Source organism: Macrosteles quadrilineatus, unplaced genomic scaffold (genome assembly GCF_028750875.1).
Source record: "Macrosteles quadrilineatus isolate MER2022 unplaced genomic scaffold, UCM_ALF_1.0 Scaffold_8__2_contigs__length_117827958, whole genome shotgun sequence".
Classification (NCBI taxonomy): Eukaryota; Metazoa; Arthropoda; class Insecta; order Hemiptera; family Cicadellidae; genus Macrosteles; species Macrosteles quadrilineatus.
This window is the reverse complement of record NW_026542601.1, coordinates 43355136-43372390: the sequence shown is the minus strand read 5'-3', so window position 1 is coordinate 43372390 and position 17255 is coordinate 43355136. Positions and strand designations below refer to the sequence as shown.

At 34.0% G+C, this 17255-nt stretch overlaps 1 protein-coding gene across 2 annotated transcripts in view; it reads right to left on the bottom strand.

Annotated features, from left to right (window-relative positions):
* LOC128999361 (uncharacterized) overlaps positions 1 to 17255 on the bottom strand; it is an 81446-nt gene that overhangs the window by 21785 nt on the left and 42406 nt on the right. The window contains exon 2 of one of the 2 annotated variants that reach the window (XM_054425827.1): positions 4129 to 4255. The exons of the other annotated variant lie outside the window; for it this stretch is intronic. Within the exon in view, the coding sequence (XP_054281802.1) occupies positions 4129 to 4153 (25 nt within the window). The 5' untranslated portion in view covers positions 4154 to 4255. The remainder of the gene's footprint in view (positions 1 to 4128; positions 4256 to 17255) is intronic. 2 annotated transcript variants of the gene reach the window in all.

Below are 17255 nucleotides of genomic sequence, written 5' to 3'. Positions count from 1 at the left end.
AGCAGGGAGATGGTTAGGTCTATGGACAATTAATAAGACAGTTCTTTAATACTTTACTTTTTAATCAAGAAGAGATGCAATATGTCACTCTTATTAAAACATAAATACTTATCATCACAAACAATGAACTTAAATAACATTGCAGTTTCTACTTTAATAAAGCATTCTACTTAGATTGAAGGTCATTAATTTTATATTCCATAACAATTATTGTTATTACAACATTACGCTTAAGTTTTACTTCAAGTTCTGGGCAATGTTCAAATAGGAAATTTCATATTGGAACGAAAATATTCTGTTTTACTACAGCTTCATTTTGTTTTAAAAATTTATTTTAAACTGCTAAATTGTAAAAATCAAAATCCCCTCCACATTATAAAAGACACCTATAACTCGCTCAAACCGAACCGAAGTTATTACAAAACATGGGATGAGAAATGACATTTACATCAGTCGTGGTGGCACAACTGCAATACTGTCCAAGACGTAGTCGTAGTGGCACTGGTTACTACGCTCGTAAAAAGTATAAAGAACACTACTGACAACTTGGCTATGCTGGTTGTCCATTACTTTGCCTTTGTTTTGTTTAAACAATATTGAGCCAACAGTTTGATTTATAACTTTGTCTTTCCTAGTTTAAATTTTTTTTCTATGACCAACTGACTACAGTTTAACCACAATTAACTGCCTCTCTTTTCTGTCATCCACCTCAAATGGTGTGACTGCCAAACCGTACTTCAACTATTTCCACTTTGGGTTTTTGTTGTCCCGCAGTTTTTCTAATGGTTTTAATATAAGGGGTATCAACTTGAAGCTTATAGTATACTATAGTGGCTATATAGTTTTAGTACAATCCGATTTTTTTTAATAACTGTTCTACCTATATAGTAAAGCAACATTTTACAGAATTGAAAATGTGTCAAATTGTAATAGGAAAATTCCTAAATAAAATTATACCAAACATTAGTTTAAAACAATTCTAGCAGCCAGTGATAGACAAACAGCTGGACCCAGCAGTTCCTGATCTATGGCTTTAAATAAATGATCCTGACTAATAAAATAGCTGATCTTAGTCAATAACAGAGCTACACAAATCATCTGACACCATTTTACACTCATCCTTCACTCATATTTGGGTTGAAATACGCACCTAGGTGGCGTCTCCATCCCAACGATTGATAATGAGAAAATAATAATAAACCTACAATAAATTACAGCATATTGTGCTTTACAATTACAGTAATTTCCAAAATAATATGATTACCTTGGATTAAGTTTAAAATAACAACAATTTGGTTAGCTTACTCAAACGGACTAGAATGATGAACGGAATATTCCGCAATGATTCTAATCAATTTCAATTGAACGTCTCCACGCTATATGGTGGTATATGGTCTGCTTCTTTTACAACTGTTTGTTCTGTTAAACTTACACAAAATACTATACAGCAGACATTAAACAGCTGATTGTAACAATAGTATTCGTTATGAATTTATTTACATAGAAAATAAGCTTACATTTTTAATGCAGTTTACTGTAGTCGTAATTAGCAATTTATTTGTTCTTGTGATCAAAACTTTAATGTATTTTTAAATAATAATATTTCAAACAGCCACTGACAAGTTATTTTCCATCTCAAAATATTTTTTCTTATACCAAGTGATTGTAATATATCTAATGCACTGTGAGACTAGAAATGTTCTTTGTAGTTTTTTAATTGTTTTATGAGTTTGAATGTCTTTGCTCCAAGGACTTTTAATGCTTTAACTTTTTACAGAAATGGTGACCATACGATAGCAGGTATTTTAAGGCAAGGGTGAATGGAGATGAGTGTAGGTTGAGTCTGAGTGGCGCGATCTTGTAGTCTTGTTACTGACAAGGCCTACATGACCTGTAGACATTACTGTTAATTAATGGCCCATGCAGCTAATGGCAACTGGGACCTACATTTTATAGTGGAATCCGAACCATATTTTTGCCTTGTAATTTACAAATTTGTCTAATCATCAGGATAGTAGGACTACTGCGAATAGTCATAGTAGTCACTAGTACTAGTACGAGATATTCCAAACCAAAAAATTTTGAAAATTTCAGACAGTAAAACCTTGAAGTCAGTGTCATAACCATGAGTTTTACCATTGACTATTCACAGAATAGACTTCCCATGTAATTTTAAAAATTTGAAGAGAAAAAAAACATGGTGCAATCTGTTAAGATGGTCTACCAACGAATGACAATATTCTGTGTCAAGTGATAAATCAATCAGCTGTTTTCTATGTTACTCTATTGATTTTAATTAATAGTACCGGGGATCGAGCCTTGCTCGGTTTGATCAGACACATTTATAATTATTTTCAAAAAAAGTTTTATTACAATTACAAACCAATATTTAATCGCTGAAATAATATCAACAGTGTAATGTGTGTCTATCTAATTACACCCGTTTCATAGATCATAGCATTTAGATTATTTGCAGTACCATGACTTGAGTAATAACATTTCATTTTATTAATATTAACCACTGACATAACTGAACATTTATATAAACTGAAAGCTCATAGTTTTTTTGACGTTTTGAATTTATAATGGGCAGCAATAATGAAACACTACGGAATAGTGTGTCTGTAGGCTACGGGGAGTAGTGTGGCCTTGGTAGAGGCCATCCTCCACGCATATCAGATCAAATTGGATGTTTCAAGAGACCCCATTTTTACCTGCTCGATTTCTAGATCGGTTTGGATGTTGAAGAACTACCCTCTAACCGTGATCAGTCCAGACACACGTCGTGTGCATTCATGCCACGTCAAACGGTTCCATTCGAGAATATCCTAAATCCCCTGAATGGCGAATTTAGAGGTTTGAGGAATTGCAGTGCGCTGACATTCTTCCTAACGTCAAGCCGCATTTCCTTGACACTACTGCTCAAGATGATTGGCCTGTTCATTTTGCACGGCCATAAGATCTTAAATTATTTCTCTCCTTTTATTTTTTGTTACGATGCGCGACTTGACAGAGGTAGACATTTGGTGAGATGTATAAGTTGGTTGTAACTGACTCGGTTGTAGACAAAGAGGTGAAATGACAATCGATTGAAGCTTCTCTGCCTTTCGGATTATGTATATTGCTTCGGAGGTCTTCAGCGTTTTATTCTTAATCTTGTAAATTAGCCTTGAAAACATTTAACAGTAATATGTATGTAAGCCAAACTGAATATGACTATTCTTTAAAATGTTTAGTACAAACCATAGACAAATTCTTTTTGTCTATGTCCAAACTAACCAATACAGTTATTTTTGTTTACACGTAAATCAACATGTTGGCAGTAAAAACAATCTGTCATTTGATTAGCCTTGCAGCAAACAGCAGTTTTCTGGACTAAATCCTTGCATGGGAAGTTCGTCAAAATAGTGTAGTGTGGCGTAAAGGTATTGGCGATAATATGGACACTTTCAAGGGCTGTAGGACGGAAACTGGACTTTTCCCAGCTGTGTCACCAACTCCAATCGTTTTCTCGTGACCAAATACCCCATTTTTTAGGACAATATTAAACAATATTCGGACAGAAAAAAAGTTTGCCCGTACATGCGCTTATTTAGATTATAAGATTTATCCCAAATACACTAGTACCACCTGGTGAGATGGTCCTGAACTTCATCTGTTTTCTTGGTGTCAAATCTTTACATTACATGGGAAGTCAATGCCTGTGTTTTGTCAATGGTTTTACATCAAGCCATTCAAAGCATACGATAAGAGAAAAATAATATACTATCCACCACCTCCATGAAGTATAACTTAACTAATACCTACATGTTGTTGCTACCTCTTAAGCAGAAATCGTCACAAGCTAATTATGATGCAAAGAGAAAAAGTAAATTTTGAGGCGGAAGTAGCTAAATAAACTTTTCCACCATACATTATCCGATGTGAAAAATACGCAACAAATTCTGTAACTATAACTTGTTGAAACAAAATGACACGTAATATTTTGGACAGAAAACAATTCAAATTGAGTACCGGATATTCACAATCTAAATTAAAATATTTAAAAACTATAAAATATTTCATCTACAACTTGTTTTCCAGCAAAACTACGACATACCCTTCTACAAGCAATTCTGGCGAACATACCTTTCGGCCAATACGACAAAGACATACTCGGTGGGCGCGGGCAGTGTCACGGATGTGAAATCTCAGTAAAGTTGGTTCTCGGCCGGCTGTGACTGTCCAGTGTCCAGCGGCCAACGTGTACAACCATCTGAGGTACAGTGTGTGGTTAGTGTACTGCATAGCAAACGTGTGGACAACAAAATATAATGGTGAAAAAAAAGTAGGACTAAACATACAGAATAATGCTAAAAATCAAAAAAACATAAGGCTTTTAACAGAAATACTAAAATGCATTGTTGTAGCCCCGGAACTGTAATATATCAAATATTTGGTTTTACAATACCTTTATCAGTTCCAAAAGTAACCTTCGTCAACGTGTTACATGTTTCGACGAGCTGCCATTGTCAAACACTTCAATACAGGAAGATGTAGATCCGCTTGAATAGCTTCGTTCTCACAACACATTACACGACATACAACATTTACATCTTCGGATCTACATCTTCCTGTATTGAAGTGTTTGACAATGTCAGCTCGCCGAAACATGTAACACGTTGACGAAGGTTACTTTTGGAACTGATAAAGGTATTGTAAAACCAAATATTTTAGAAATACTAAAGTTAAACTAAAATAAATTTTACTGTTTGTGAAAAAGTGTGTACTTATTTGACTTTATTTAATATAACTAATTTATAAACTTATGATCAGATTCATACACGGAATATTGGAAATATGTACAATAATTAATAACAAGGAGAGCCTTGCACAAATACACATTTTCATAGGCAAAATGAATAAACCAATACCCTTTACCTTTTAAAAATTACTCGGTAACTGAAAAAATTTAACATTTCATAAGAAACATCATCATACAAATAATATGTTTAGCTACGACCGTTTTTAAAGTAGCCATTTCAGTTCAGTTCTTATAATTTAAAAATATTCATTTGATAGAAATCAAAAATAGTTTTTGAAATAGTTATCAAAAATAGACATGTTTACTTACTTAACAGCATTGTTGTTTTACTTAACAACACGGGTAACGGACCAATGAGGCTCGAAGATAGATAAAATGAAGTACAATAATTGTAATGCTTCGAACTTAAACTAATAAGCTGTTCGGACCAATTTAATTTTTAATGAGATTGTTGCAATTAGTGTTTGGTACAATGATTCTTTGCATCACTGTCAGTGACAATGAGAAGTTATAAACGAAAACATCACCTCTCTTAGAAGTTATGAGTAATGATTGTTAGTGTAGTAAAAAAACTGTCGTAAGTTAAGCTGTGTCGCAGCTCGAGTAAATAGTCTTAACGCGATCGTTGTGTAAACTACTGTTTTGACGAATAAAACTACTAATTTACAATAATTAAAATATTAATTTCTTCTGTATACCATAAAGAGTAATTTACCTACCTCAATCAGGATGAAATAATCAATAAAAGTAGCCTGTTTAAATTTAATTTTCATAAACTATTCTGTCCCTTATTTTTGTTTGTATTTAAATATTTTACTGAAGGTAAACAGTTGTTAATTTAAAATTCAAATTTAAATCCATTATGAAAGAAAGTTTGCTAGCATTATTATACCTTTGAAAGCACCCTCTCTCTAGAAATAAATCAATCTCTTGGGCAAAACCCTATAGGAAATTACCTTTTTTCTTATTATTCGTTCTGACCTGGAGCATAAGCTTTAAAATGAAACCAATCGTACAAGGTGAGATAGGTCAAAAGGAATGTTTCAGAGAAAGTATATTGCTCAAATATATAAATACAACAGAAAAGTATACAGGTTTTTTCATAAATATGTATTTGTTTATTGGGCTATATTAATATCACTAATAAACTAAAAGAGACCAATTTGTGAAGAATGTGATGAAATTGTATTCCAAACTACTGTATTAAAAAAGTATTGATGTTCTAAATAAAAGTGTTTACTATTCTTTGTATTGCTGTTGTTGTGGTTTGTTGATGGTGGTAGGGGATTTGAGGGGGGGGGGATGAAAAATGGAGAGAAAGGGTACATAGTTTAGAAGTATATTTATTAAAATTCAACAATAAAATAGGACACAAGAAGAAAAGTATTGACTCGCTTCTGTACAAATTAGTTTAAGAATAATTTTATGGATAACTTCATAACCAAACAATTCATTGATGCGACTCTTAACATTCTTTGACCTCTAGTTGTCAACATAAAAACAACTTATGCTGCTACAACATTAATGACAAATAATTAATTGTAGTACCTTTTTGAAAAGTTGTAATTGCAAATATGGATAAACAAATGTATTCTAACTTAAAGACAGTTCGAAGTATGGCAACTGGTTGGAATGAATCTTTTTAGTGGTAGATCTATTGTATTGTATTGTATTGTATTGTATTGTTGTGTATTGTATTGTGTTGTGGGGTTTGAATGTATAAAATGTCCTTAATGAAGACGAATTGCCACCACTTAAAAGAGCTCTAGATGACAGTCTGTTGTCTGTTCTGTTTCTTGTTTCTAGCAGTTTATTTTAAATCTAAATGGCCACAAAGGAAATTACATTTTGAACTTGGAACTCTTAAATTAAACTGTTCATACTTCATAAATGTATTACACAGCTAATGTATTAATCTGTTACACAAACAACAAGGAAACTTAGCTTTCAAGTAGCAAACATTTAACAAAACAAAGTAATGAGCACAAATAATTAATAGTGTAACTTTTTGCCCGCAATTTTATATACTATCATATCCTACAATAGGATAGGATATGATCTTAAGCCTCGAAGATTATGAGGAAGAAATCTAAAATGATTCCAGAATAGTCATTTATACAAAATTTATTTGGAAAATTGTCTTCTTCTAACAATTTAAATCTCCCAATGAGTGTAGCAAATATCAACAACAAAACACTCAAAAAGAAAGGATGAACTTATTTCAAATTATTGATATACTAGGAAAATACAAACAAAACGAAATCGCAAAACGGTGTGTGGAGAGGCAGGGGCAGGGGAATGGGGAAGGGGCCTATCAAGTTTTAATTCCAAGGTAAAATGCCCCTGTGGCCACAATGCCACATTTTTGTTGCGAGAGAGGTGGAATTTATAAATGGCGAATAACTCATCCAACGCCTCGATGATAAATCTATTGTTTTAATTGAGCTCTTAGTATTGGTATTCTCCTCTTCCACATTTGAAAGACTCACTGTCCAAAAAATGTATGGATTATGCAATTAAGGTACAATCCAATAATTAGAAGTAAACGTGTGAAAGGACTGTGATAATCAGGTTTATTTTGACCTAAGACTGATTTTCTACATTTTTAGATAGGAGATAAATTTACTTAATCCCTCTTGCTAGAACGTGTGAATGTATATATGAGGACGTGCAGTAAAATGTTTATCATACTGGGTGTTTTGTTTTAACGCACATCCCAAATTAAAAATACTGTGATACACATATTAATGACAAAACAACCCAACAACAACCTATTTTGGTATCCCTGTGTTCTTTACTTTGCCGATCAGCTAATATGCGTTTTGCATAGTTGTAGGTTTAGTGATTTTGGGAATTTATTGAATATAGGGTGTTCAAAAAAGGTGGGGACATAATTTACGTAGTTTTATTCCTTGGGTCAAAATAAAAAGAAAATCAAAAATTTAATTTTTCCAAAATCGCTTCGTTAACCATATATCCGCAATTTTTTAATTTTTACATAAGCATTTTTATTGAACTTAACCTTTCAAAATGACGGTAATTTTAATGTTTTTAACTTAAATTACAAAAATTGGCCGATTTTATGAACAAAATGTGAAGATCATTTTCGTTTAGAATTTTTAGTTTCCTATAAAACGATAGCATGTTCAAAATGATCGAATAATAAATACAGTAGTTGAAATATTAAGATTTTTAGTAGTAAATGGGGCAAACCTGACTATACTAGCTTATGCCTTATTCTACCCCATTTTACAACGATATTTCTTAATCGATCTTTTTGATCTAGGTATAAGGGAATTAAAAATGTGAAATAAAACTGTTCTTGACATTTTCCATCAAATCAGCCATTTTTTTTGTAGTTCAAGTTCAAAAAATCAAAGCGCCCACCATTTTGAAATGTTAAGTTAAATCAAGATGACTTTTGTTCTAACATGGTTCTCTTCTACCTAAACATACATACCAAGTTTCATAAATATTTGTTGAAAAATTTCAAAGATAAGAATGTTTTTGTTAAAATTATAAAATGGTGGATATCTGGTTAACGAAGTGATAAAAAATAAATTATTCCAGATTTTCTCTTTATTTTGACCCATGGATCAAATAAATAATTATGTTCCCAATTATGTTCCCACCTTTTTTGAGCACCCTGTATAAGACACAACATGGCGTTTTCCTAATCTCTAAGAGTTTAGTCCGCAAGTTAACTGTGGTGGGGGTATTTTTTTTTACAATGGATTCAGTTTCCTTGAAATTCCTTTCCTTAAACTTGCAGTTTTAACCTTGCATTTGCCCATCCACAAATAGACTAACTGCTCTTGCGTGGATCGTAGTCAATGATCGTATTCAGCAAAGCAAGGGGTGAGCCGATACAGTGCGAAGGTGGACTGTACAGATAAAATTTTACGGCAGTGTCCAGGATCCAAACCCACGACATCGCTGCCTTGGGCCCGAAGTCCGTGACGCTACCGACTGAGCCACCGACTCATCAAAGTGTTCCTTGAATTCGGATTCAGTTTCCTTAAATTTGTTATGTCAATAAAAGCTGATATATTAGGTACTGGAATCACACCTGGAAACATAATTTTAAACCTTGTTGGCACAAAACCAATTATTTACTTTCAACGTATTTATCTAACTCTACCAGATTGGGAAAACGGGGCGATGTCTACTTGTACCGGCGTCTAGTTGTACCTGCTGCATTTTGGTGACAGGCGTCTACTTGTACCCCGTCCAAAGCTGTAGAGACAACTTGACGATGGTGCGGACGTCTAGTTGTACCTACGACTAGTTGTCTCTACGTCTAGTTGTACCTCTTAAAAATCTACAGGTACAACTAGTCGGGAACGTCACCGTCTACTTGTACCTCATACGTCTGCGTCTACTTGTACCTACGACTACTTGTACCTACGACTACTTGTACCTACGACTACTTGTACCTACGACTACTTGTACCTACGACTACTTGTACCTTCGACTAGTTGTACCTACGCCTACTTGTACCTACGTCTAGTTGTACCTGCGGCTAGTTGTATCTCCCCTTCAACTTGTTACCAGTTTAAGGGATTTATTTTATTTCTTTAAAAATCATACAATCTTACAACAATTTATTATAAACAACTTGCTACAAAAGCCAGGAAAATTTGGCTTGTCTGCAGCTCATTGAGAAACCCCTGTTCTTGACAACAACGTACTTGTGTCCCTTGGCCAGTCCTTATCCGTATTACACTTTGGTTTTCCTTATTTCTTGTCAAGATCTGCTATCGTTGTTTTTTCCACTTAAACTGTACCTTTCTATAGAAAACTAACATTAACTAGCTTAAACAACAACTTTAAACAATTATCTTAAATAAATAAATTCAGAGTTTACAAAAACAAATAATTGAGTATAATAAAGTGTTTTTGTACGGTATTAGTCACGGAGAATATTACAACAAGTTCAAATTAAATATGTTTATGTTATTCTTATGGATATTACATAAACTGGCGTAGTTTGGTAGTTGATGCATATACTTTGATGAATTAGTTTATTTCACACTTAACTACTAACTTTTCTAAAAAAAAAACATCTTAATTACCTTCTACGCAAACGTAATTAAAGCTCAGTATTGAAATACCATTGAAAAAATAACCCAGATATGACTTTTTTTGCGCGCGCTTATTAGTTCTTAGTAAAACTAATCTTGGTTTAGTTGCAGACTACATAGCCAGTGTACACATACCTAGCTCAGTATAAAATTTAGTTTATATAGTTTAAATGTAATGAAGAAATATATAAAAAGAACAAAATAATTATGAATGTAAAAAATAATTTACATATAATTGAATTTAACAAGAACATGTATTCAAAGGGAAAAATATACTATAATAGAAATTAAAATTCAGTTAAGTTTAATCACTACGAGTTCATGGCGTGTTCCTGAATCAACAATAAGGTATATCGTGTTATTGTCCTAATAAACACGAGAGACATTCGCCTATCTTTATGGTCGTATTATATAAATAACATTGAACTGATTAATTTAACAAATGATCATTGTTAATTTATTGTAACAATTAGGCTATTTATGTAATGTACATTTATGTTTTATGTTTTACATTTATGTTTTATATGTTTGTTTTGTGCTGTATTTATGTTTTAGTATATATATATATATATATATATATATATATATATATATATATATACTGTTTAAATATTTATTTATTCAATCAATGTCCTGACTAATCAATACACAACCTAAACGATATTAACTAGAGATTTGATCATATTGTCATAGCATCTCTTTATAAGAAATCTGTCCGGAGTATGTGCAATTTTGGTTTATTAAACTTATTGGTATATTGGTGTAAGATTGTTTTATGTTTATTCGTAATCCGGACGCATAATATCTACACGAAGTTGAAGCTTTGGTATTAACAGTCAAGTAAAATAAATAAATAATTAAATAATCTTATAAATTTAAGAAAATGGATTATTCGTTTGGCTCTGCTACCCGACCATTTTTATTATTGAGGTCTCAAATTAAAGGTATGCACGCACAGATTTGCCATCAAGCATCGGCGTATATGATTTTCTTCGTTAGGCTAAACAAATCATGTTAACAATTTAATTTTTGAGTTGTTCTAATTCTTATAACGTAGTTTTCTAAAGTTATCTGTTGTGGCTGCCTAGAAATAATCGGACGTTTGTTTCTCCTTAGAAAATGTATTGATAATTATAATAGTGGTAGTTAATTATGTTACAAGACTATGACAAATTGCCAATGATTGAGTCAACTTGGTCCCCACGCACAGGCTTCGCATATGTGGGCCCTGTAGATTTTCATAAATTACGTTAATTCTGTATCTATTATTCTTTTGTTATAAATTGCTTTTGATTTTATTTATTTGATTTAATTTTACTATGGTATTTTGCCGGACAAACTCCATTTAACATATAGCACGGGTCTAGGTTAATTTAACAACTTAAAACTAATTCATTCAACAATAGTTTGCCTGAAAACTATTTTACTAATATTTGTTTAAAGTTTTACAGAATACACTTACACATGATGCTATTGTATGTTTTTATTTATACATGATATGGGTACTTACAACAAAACTTGTGAATTTTTGTGTTTATTTATACATTTATTGTATGGCAACAACGTAAACTTAAAGATAGGAGCGAGTGTATGCAATTCCAAGATAGAGTTTAGTATCCACCGATCCTACGATAGTTTAAGAGTATACTAGGTGAAACCCGTCGAAATCGACGGTTATTTTCAAGCATTACGCTAATTCATCTAACTGCGGTAAATTGAGTGAAATTGTACATATTTTGAGCATTTAGCATTGTTTAAAGATTAATAAGTGTAAAAACAATAATGATAGTTACCAAATATGGTTGATCATTCAATGAATAAAATATTTCCCATACTGTACGTCATCGGAGTTATTAGTATATTATCTGGTATCTCATCGTTTGGATTAAACTTTAAATAGTATTAAAATCGTATTGGTGGATCTTTTGTAGTAAACACTTCCGTGATTTCATCAGTGTAATGCAGATTAATCTATGATTTTATTTGAAAAAAATATCTGTTTGTTGGGAAGACACGTTCTAACTTCAAAGGGAGGTATCCATTACAGTGTAAGTTTGATTTTTCCTTCGTCGCTTCAGTTCATATCGTACTTCTGTGCTAATGAATAACCCTCTATCACAGTTTTGAGAAATTTGTTGTGGGGCTACTGTTAAAGCTGGAATTCCTTTGGGGGATGTCAGTTAGTTGTCTCAGCCATATCAATTACATAAATTTGTCAATATAATCTCTCTACGGAATGTGAGGTGTAGTGGAATATACTTAAGTGAAGTTGGCTTTTATTCTTAAACTGTTAGGGGCCTCCTCATTTATATGCGGCTTCATTGACAACAAATAATGCAAATGACATAGCAATGGGACATTTCCAAAAAGCAAAAATACTGTAAATTTGCTGTTACGTAAATATTGATCTGTATCTTATAAAGGATGATGTGATCTAGTTTAAAAGGAATATGACCTTTCTGTCATGACAGTAGCTGCTTAAATATTATTTACTCATTGGGCCATATTTACAGCCAAAATGTTGTGTTATTTTCAATAAAATATGGGTAAGTTACATAGATTTTTTTGCTGCTGATCAGTGCACTTTAAGAATATATATTTTGGAGATAAATTAAATGGTTTTTGTTGCAGAGTAGCGCTAGTAAACATGCACAACCCTTTTCGTTAGTCTAATAACGTTCAAAGGCTCTCTAAGAATTCAAGTTCTTATTTGTATAGGTACATATCTATATTATGTTTTCACTAAGCTGAATGAATACATCGAAGTAACCTCTCTGAAAAGTCTGCAGTATATTGCAGTTTTCCAGCTTAATGTCTTTATTTATCATGCAAATATTTCTACATAAATATTGTAAAATGTTTTATCCAGTTTCTGTAAACTACTATTAATTTAACAAAATATGGACACGGCTCAAATAGGTACCGTGCCCTTCTGCATTTGTAGGCTATTATTTTGTATTGTATTACACAATTTAATATTTTTCCAATAATTGAAAACATGTTTGACAATAATCTCATGAACCTATGATGATCTGTCTAGAACAATATGATAAAAATAAAGACAAAAATGGTGAAAAGGGCAGTCACCAACCCGTAAAACAGATATAAGGTAAATAAGAAATAATTTTAAGAGTTACTGTGATAAAAGGATTTTCCACTGATTTCGTCATGGTATATATTGCTAAACATAACATGATACAGAAAAAAATTAATTTTAAAATCAGAAAATAACATTGCAAATGCTTCTTTTGGACAATTCAGTAACTCCCAATTAATGTGTCTTGTTTAAAATACAATTTACAAATTAACAGCTGTTTCATTAAAAAGTATTATTCACATGGCCAAAATGTAAATAAATCTGTAGAGGGACTTTTAAAGGCTTCTGGGGCAGAGCCCTAAGGGAATTTACTTCGTTTTTCTTTTGATAACCCATCTACAGACCAAGACCTTTCTTTTGACACCCCTACCAAGTTTCTACGCCCAGCCGTTCTCTCAAATTAGTGGAGACAAAGTTTCCAATTCAATTTTTAGATTCCCCCATGTTAATCTTATGGGAGAAAATCCAACTTTGATGGAAGATCCTGCCCAAACTAATAAAGATATCAAAAAACGAAAAACACTTTGCAAAACTACAGATCGGGCAATTCTTTTGACATTTTAATAATCAAAATCGGTCCAAAAATGAGGGAGGAGTTCTGTTCACAAAAATCGGCTTAGCGTATTATATATATAGATTTTGTACCTAGGGCCGAAAATGACTTTTTTTCAGCTCGGGATCATTTTTAAGTTCGAGACGAAGATGAAATCGGTCCGTGGTACGATTGCTGTTTTTCACCAAACTATACAAAACTGAGAAAATATATCAATAATGTAGGCAAGCATGTTTCTTTACAACCTTTTTATCAGCTCGTGAACATCACAGAGAAAAAATCCGCATATCGGTGGAAATGTATTTTCCTGTCGATCTACAGAATGCCTTTATAAATTAAAATAGGCTAAAAAGACATACCCCCGTCGCAGCAAACCTGCATACTAAGCGAATTCCCATTTACCCGGCTTGATTTCTACTAAAATATTCCCTATAAATTTTCAGATTTATTTCCTATTTAAATAACATTAATTTTAGTGAGTAGTTAGGTTTGCTGCTACGGGGAAGATGTTGAGGTGTGTTTTTTTCAATTGAAATATTGATAGCTTAGTATTAAATAAGCCAAATTGCCATTTGATTAAAATATATCCATAAACAAGCAAACTAGAACAGTTTATTTATTCTCCATAAGAATAACATGGGAATTTTAAATTTTCAATTTTTTAATTTTCTCCGAAGTCAATGAACGTTCAAAAAAACTTCAAAAAAATTATTTGTTTTTTTAAGCTCTTCAAAATGGTCTAGAGAGAAATTTAGAAATTTAAAGTTTTTAGGGTCAAAAATGAGAAAACCCCATTTTTACCCCATAAAACCCCCCATAAACCCCTGATCCCATGGTCCGATTATGCTGGTTCACGAACTCGTTCGAATAAATGTAGGTTTACACGTTTGTACCAAATTTCATCAAAATCGGATCAATTTTGCTCGAGTTATCGCGCTAACGGACACATATATAAATATATATATATATAAATTTGAACGGATGGTGTTTTTGGCCTCTGGGGACCTCAAAACGAAAAAGTAAATCGGTCCCGGGTCTAGGTCTTACCATGAGACCTACGGTAATAGCTTATTCCCTATATGGGAAATTCGCTAATAAAAAAAGAATTACAAATGTTTAAAACTAACATGGGTTTAACGGGTTGCTATGCTGGTGACGAAATAATAACTAATTATGAAAATAAAATCAAAACAAATGGAACATATTCCAATCACATTTATTATTTACAGTGTATGTTAAATGGAGAAGTATGTGTAGTACATTTCATAGTTTTTGTCGAGTTTTCAACCGCTGGACCTCAACTTCATTGTACACTTCATTGTTCAATGATCACTGGGAAATCCATTGTAAACTATAAGATATGCACACTAATCAATGCAAATACTTTAAGGTTATGTGAAAAAATATTTAAAGGAATCAGCAAAAATAGTAATACATAATTGCTAGGCAGCGGTCTATTGCAATTCATTAGGGATATACTGCTTGTATATTTAATGATATATATAAATGTTTTAATTAAATAAGCGATTTTCGGTACCAGGGCTGGAAAATTTTAATCACAACTATAGCTGCCATTACGACCCTGGACAGCAATGCGTAGCTTTCAGCCTCCAATTAACGTCTGTAAAACTACCAAAACATCGTATTGCGGTGAAAAATATTTGCCAATCATACTCAATCGACTCGGAACACTGCAGTTCCTGATTTAATTAAGGGTATTATTAAAAAATACTCGTGCAGTAATCAATAAAACAGGGTAACGAATTGAAGGATAGATACAACTAGACTATAAGGACGCAAAATACGCGTAGGTACAACTAGACGTAGGGACTACTAGACGGAGGGACCACTAGTCGTAGGGACTACTAGTCGTAGGGACAACTGGTCGCATCCGTACAAGCTAGGTGATACTACTTGTCGGTGGGATACACGTCTAGTTGTACCTACGTCTACTTGTACCTACGTCTAGTTGTACCTCCTAAAAATCTGCAGGTACAACTAGTCGGGTGAGCCACCGTCTACTTGTACCTACGTCTAGTTGTACCTACGACTAGTTGTCCCTAGGCCTCGAGGTACAAGTAGACGGAGGGACAACGAGACGGAGGGACAACGAGACGGAGGGACAACGAGACGCGCTCCCGGGAAAACCCATGTTGTGTTTTATCTATATAGTCAAGTATGTTTCTTTAAAACCTTTTTTCTCAGCTCATGTGCATTGCAGGGAAAATCTATGCATACAGTTAGAAAAACATTTGCCTTTAGATGCGCAGAATCCCTTTATAAATAAACATTGGTTTACAAACACGAAAAATGAATTTTAAATTTTAAAAAGTTACATGGGCGTTATGGGTTTTCATGCTGGTGACGAAATAAAACGTAATATAAACAGAAAACGAAACAAATTAAAGAAAATCCAATCACGTATCTACAACGTGGGTAAAAATAGAGAATTGTACACATTTCCACATTACATATATTTGGTCGTAATTTCGACCACTGGACGACCCCTAGTTTACAATCAATTCCCAATAACACTAAGCCTCATAGATAACTGAGCAAAAACACATATCAGCTGCAATGAAGGAAATAACACAGGGATACCAACATATAAGGTTGTTTTGTCTTGAAAATGTGTCTGACAGTGTGTAGCTTTTAATTTGGGTTGCACGTTAAAATGCACGTATTAGTTGTAATAGTCCAAAAGTATCCTCCCTAAGGACTTATAAACTTTCAATGGGCTTAATCGCCCACAAAAGAATAGTAACTGAATGTATTTCTGAGGCAAACAAATACTTTCCTGTACATTCGTTTTCGATAACTGTATGTAAAAATGGAAGCAAACAGACAAGGCAAACATTTTCATAAGGGAACAATGAGAGCTATTATGCAAGAGTTAGCCGGCTCTATTTGGTGTTTGCCTTTTCCCTCACTCTCAGAATGTTATATTGATTTGCTGTCCATTTTCCAACACAATGTCGGAAATTTTGCGGTTTTCACTTTGATTAAATCTTACCTCATGGGATGTTTAGACTCCCGGACTTCAATTTATAACAGTCTTAGTAAAAGTATTAAAATGGGGCGTTCAAACCTAAGTACCGTAGCCTTTTCAACTATGGAAATTGTATTTGAATTTCTCTGTAAAGAAGTGTTTTTGACTCCCTAGAAAATTTTGAGGTTAAAGGTACAAAAGTACTCGGAGACATCGAAATGACTCCAACGGAGGGGAGAGATGCTCCGATGGAGGTGGTAAGGTACTCACCCCCACCACTTGGGTACCATTCGGCGGGTACTTAACCAGGGTGTTTGGCACCGAGAAGTCAGTTGGGCCTTCGGGCCTGACCCCGCCGGATGGGCGTGCTGAGCCACCGGTGTGGGGCCTGATGGGCGTGTTGAGCCCCGGGCACCGTCGGACGGGCGTGTTGAGCCCCCGACACCCTCGCATGGGCGTGTTGAGCCCGCGAAACACCTGATGGGCGTGCTGAGCCACGGGTACGCTGGACGGGCGTGTTGAGCCCCCGGCACCGTCGGACGGGCGTGTTGAGCCCCCGGCACCCTCGCATGGGCGTGTTGAGCCCGCGAGGTACCTGATGGGCGTGTTGAGCCCCCGGCACCGTCGGACGGGCGTGTTGAGCCCCCGGCACCCTCGCATGGGCGTGTTGAGCCCGCGAGACACCTGATGGGCGTGCTGAGCCACAGGTACGCTGGACGGGCGTGTTG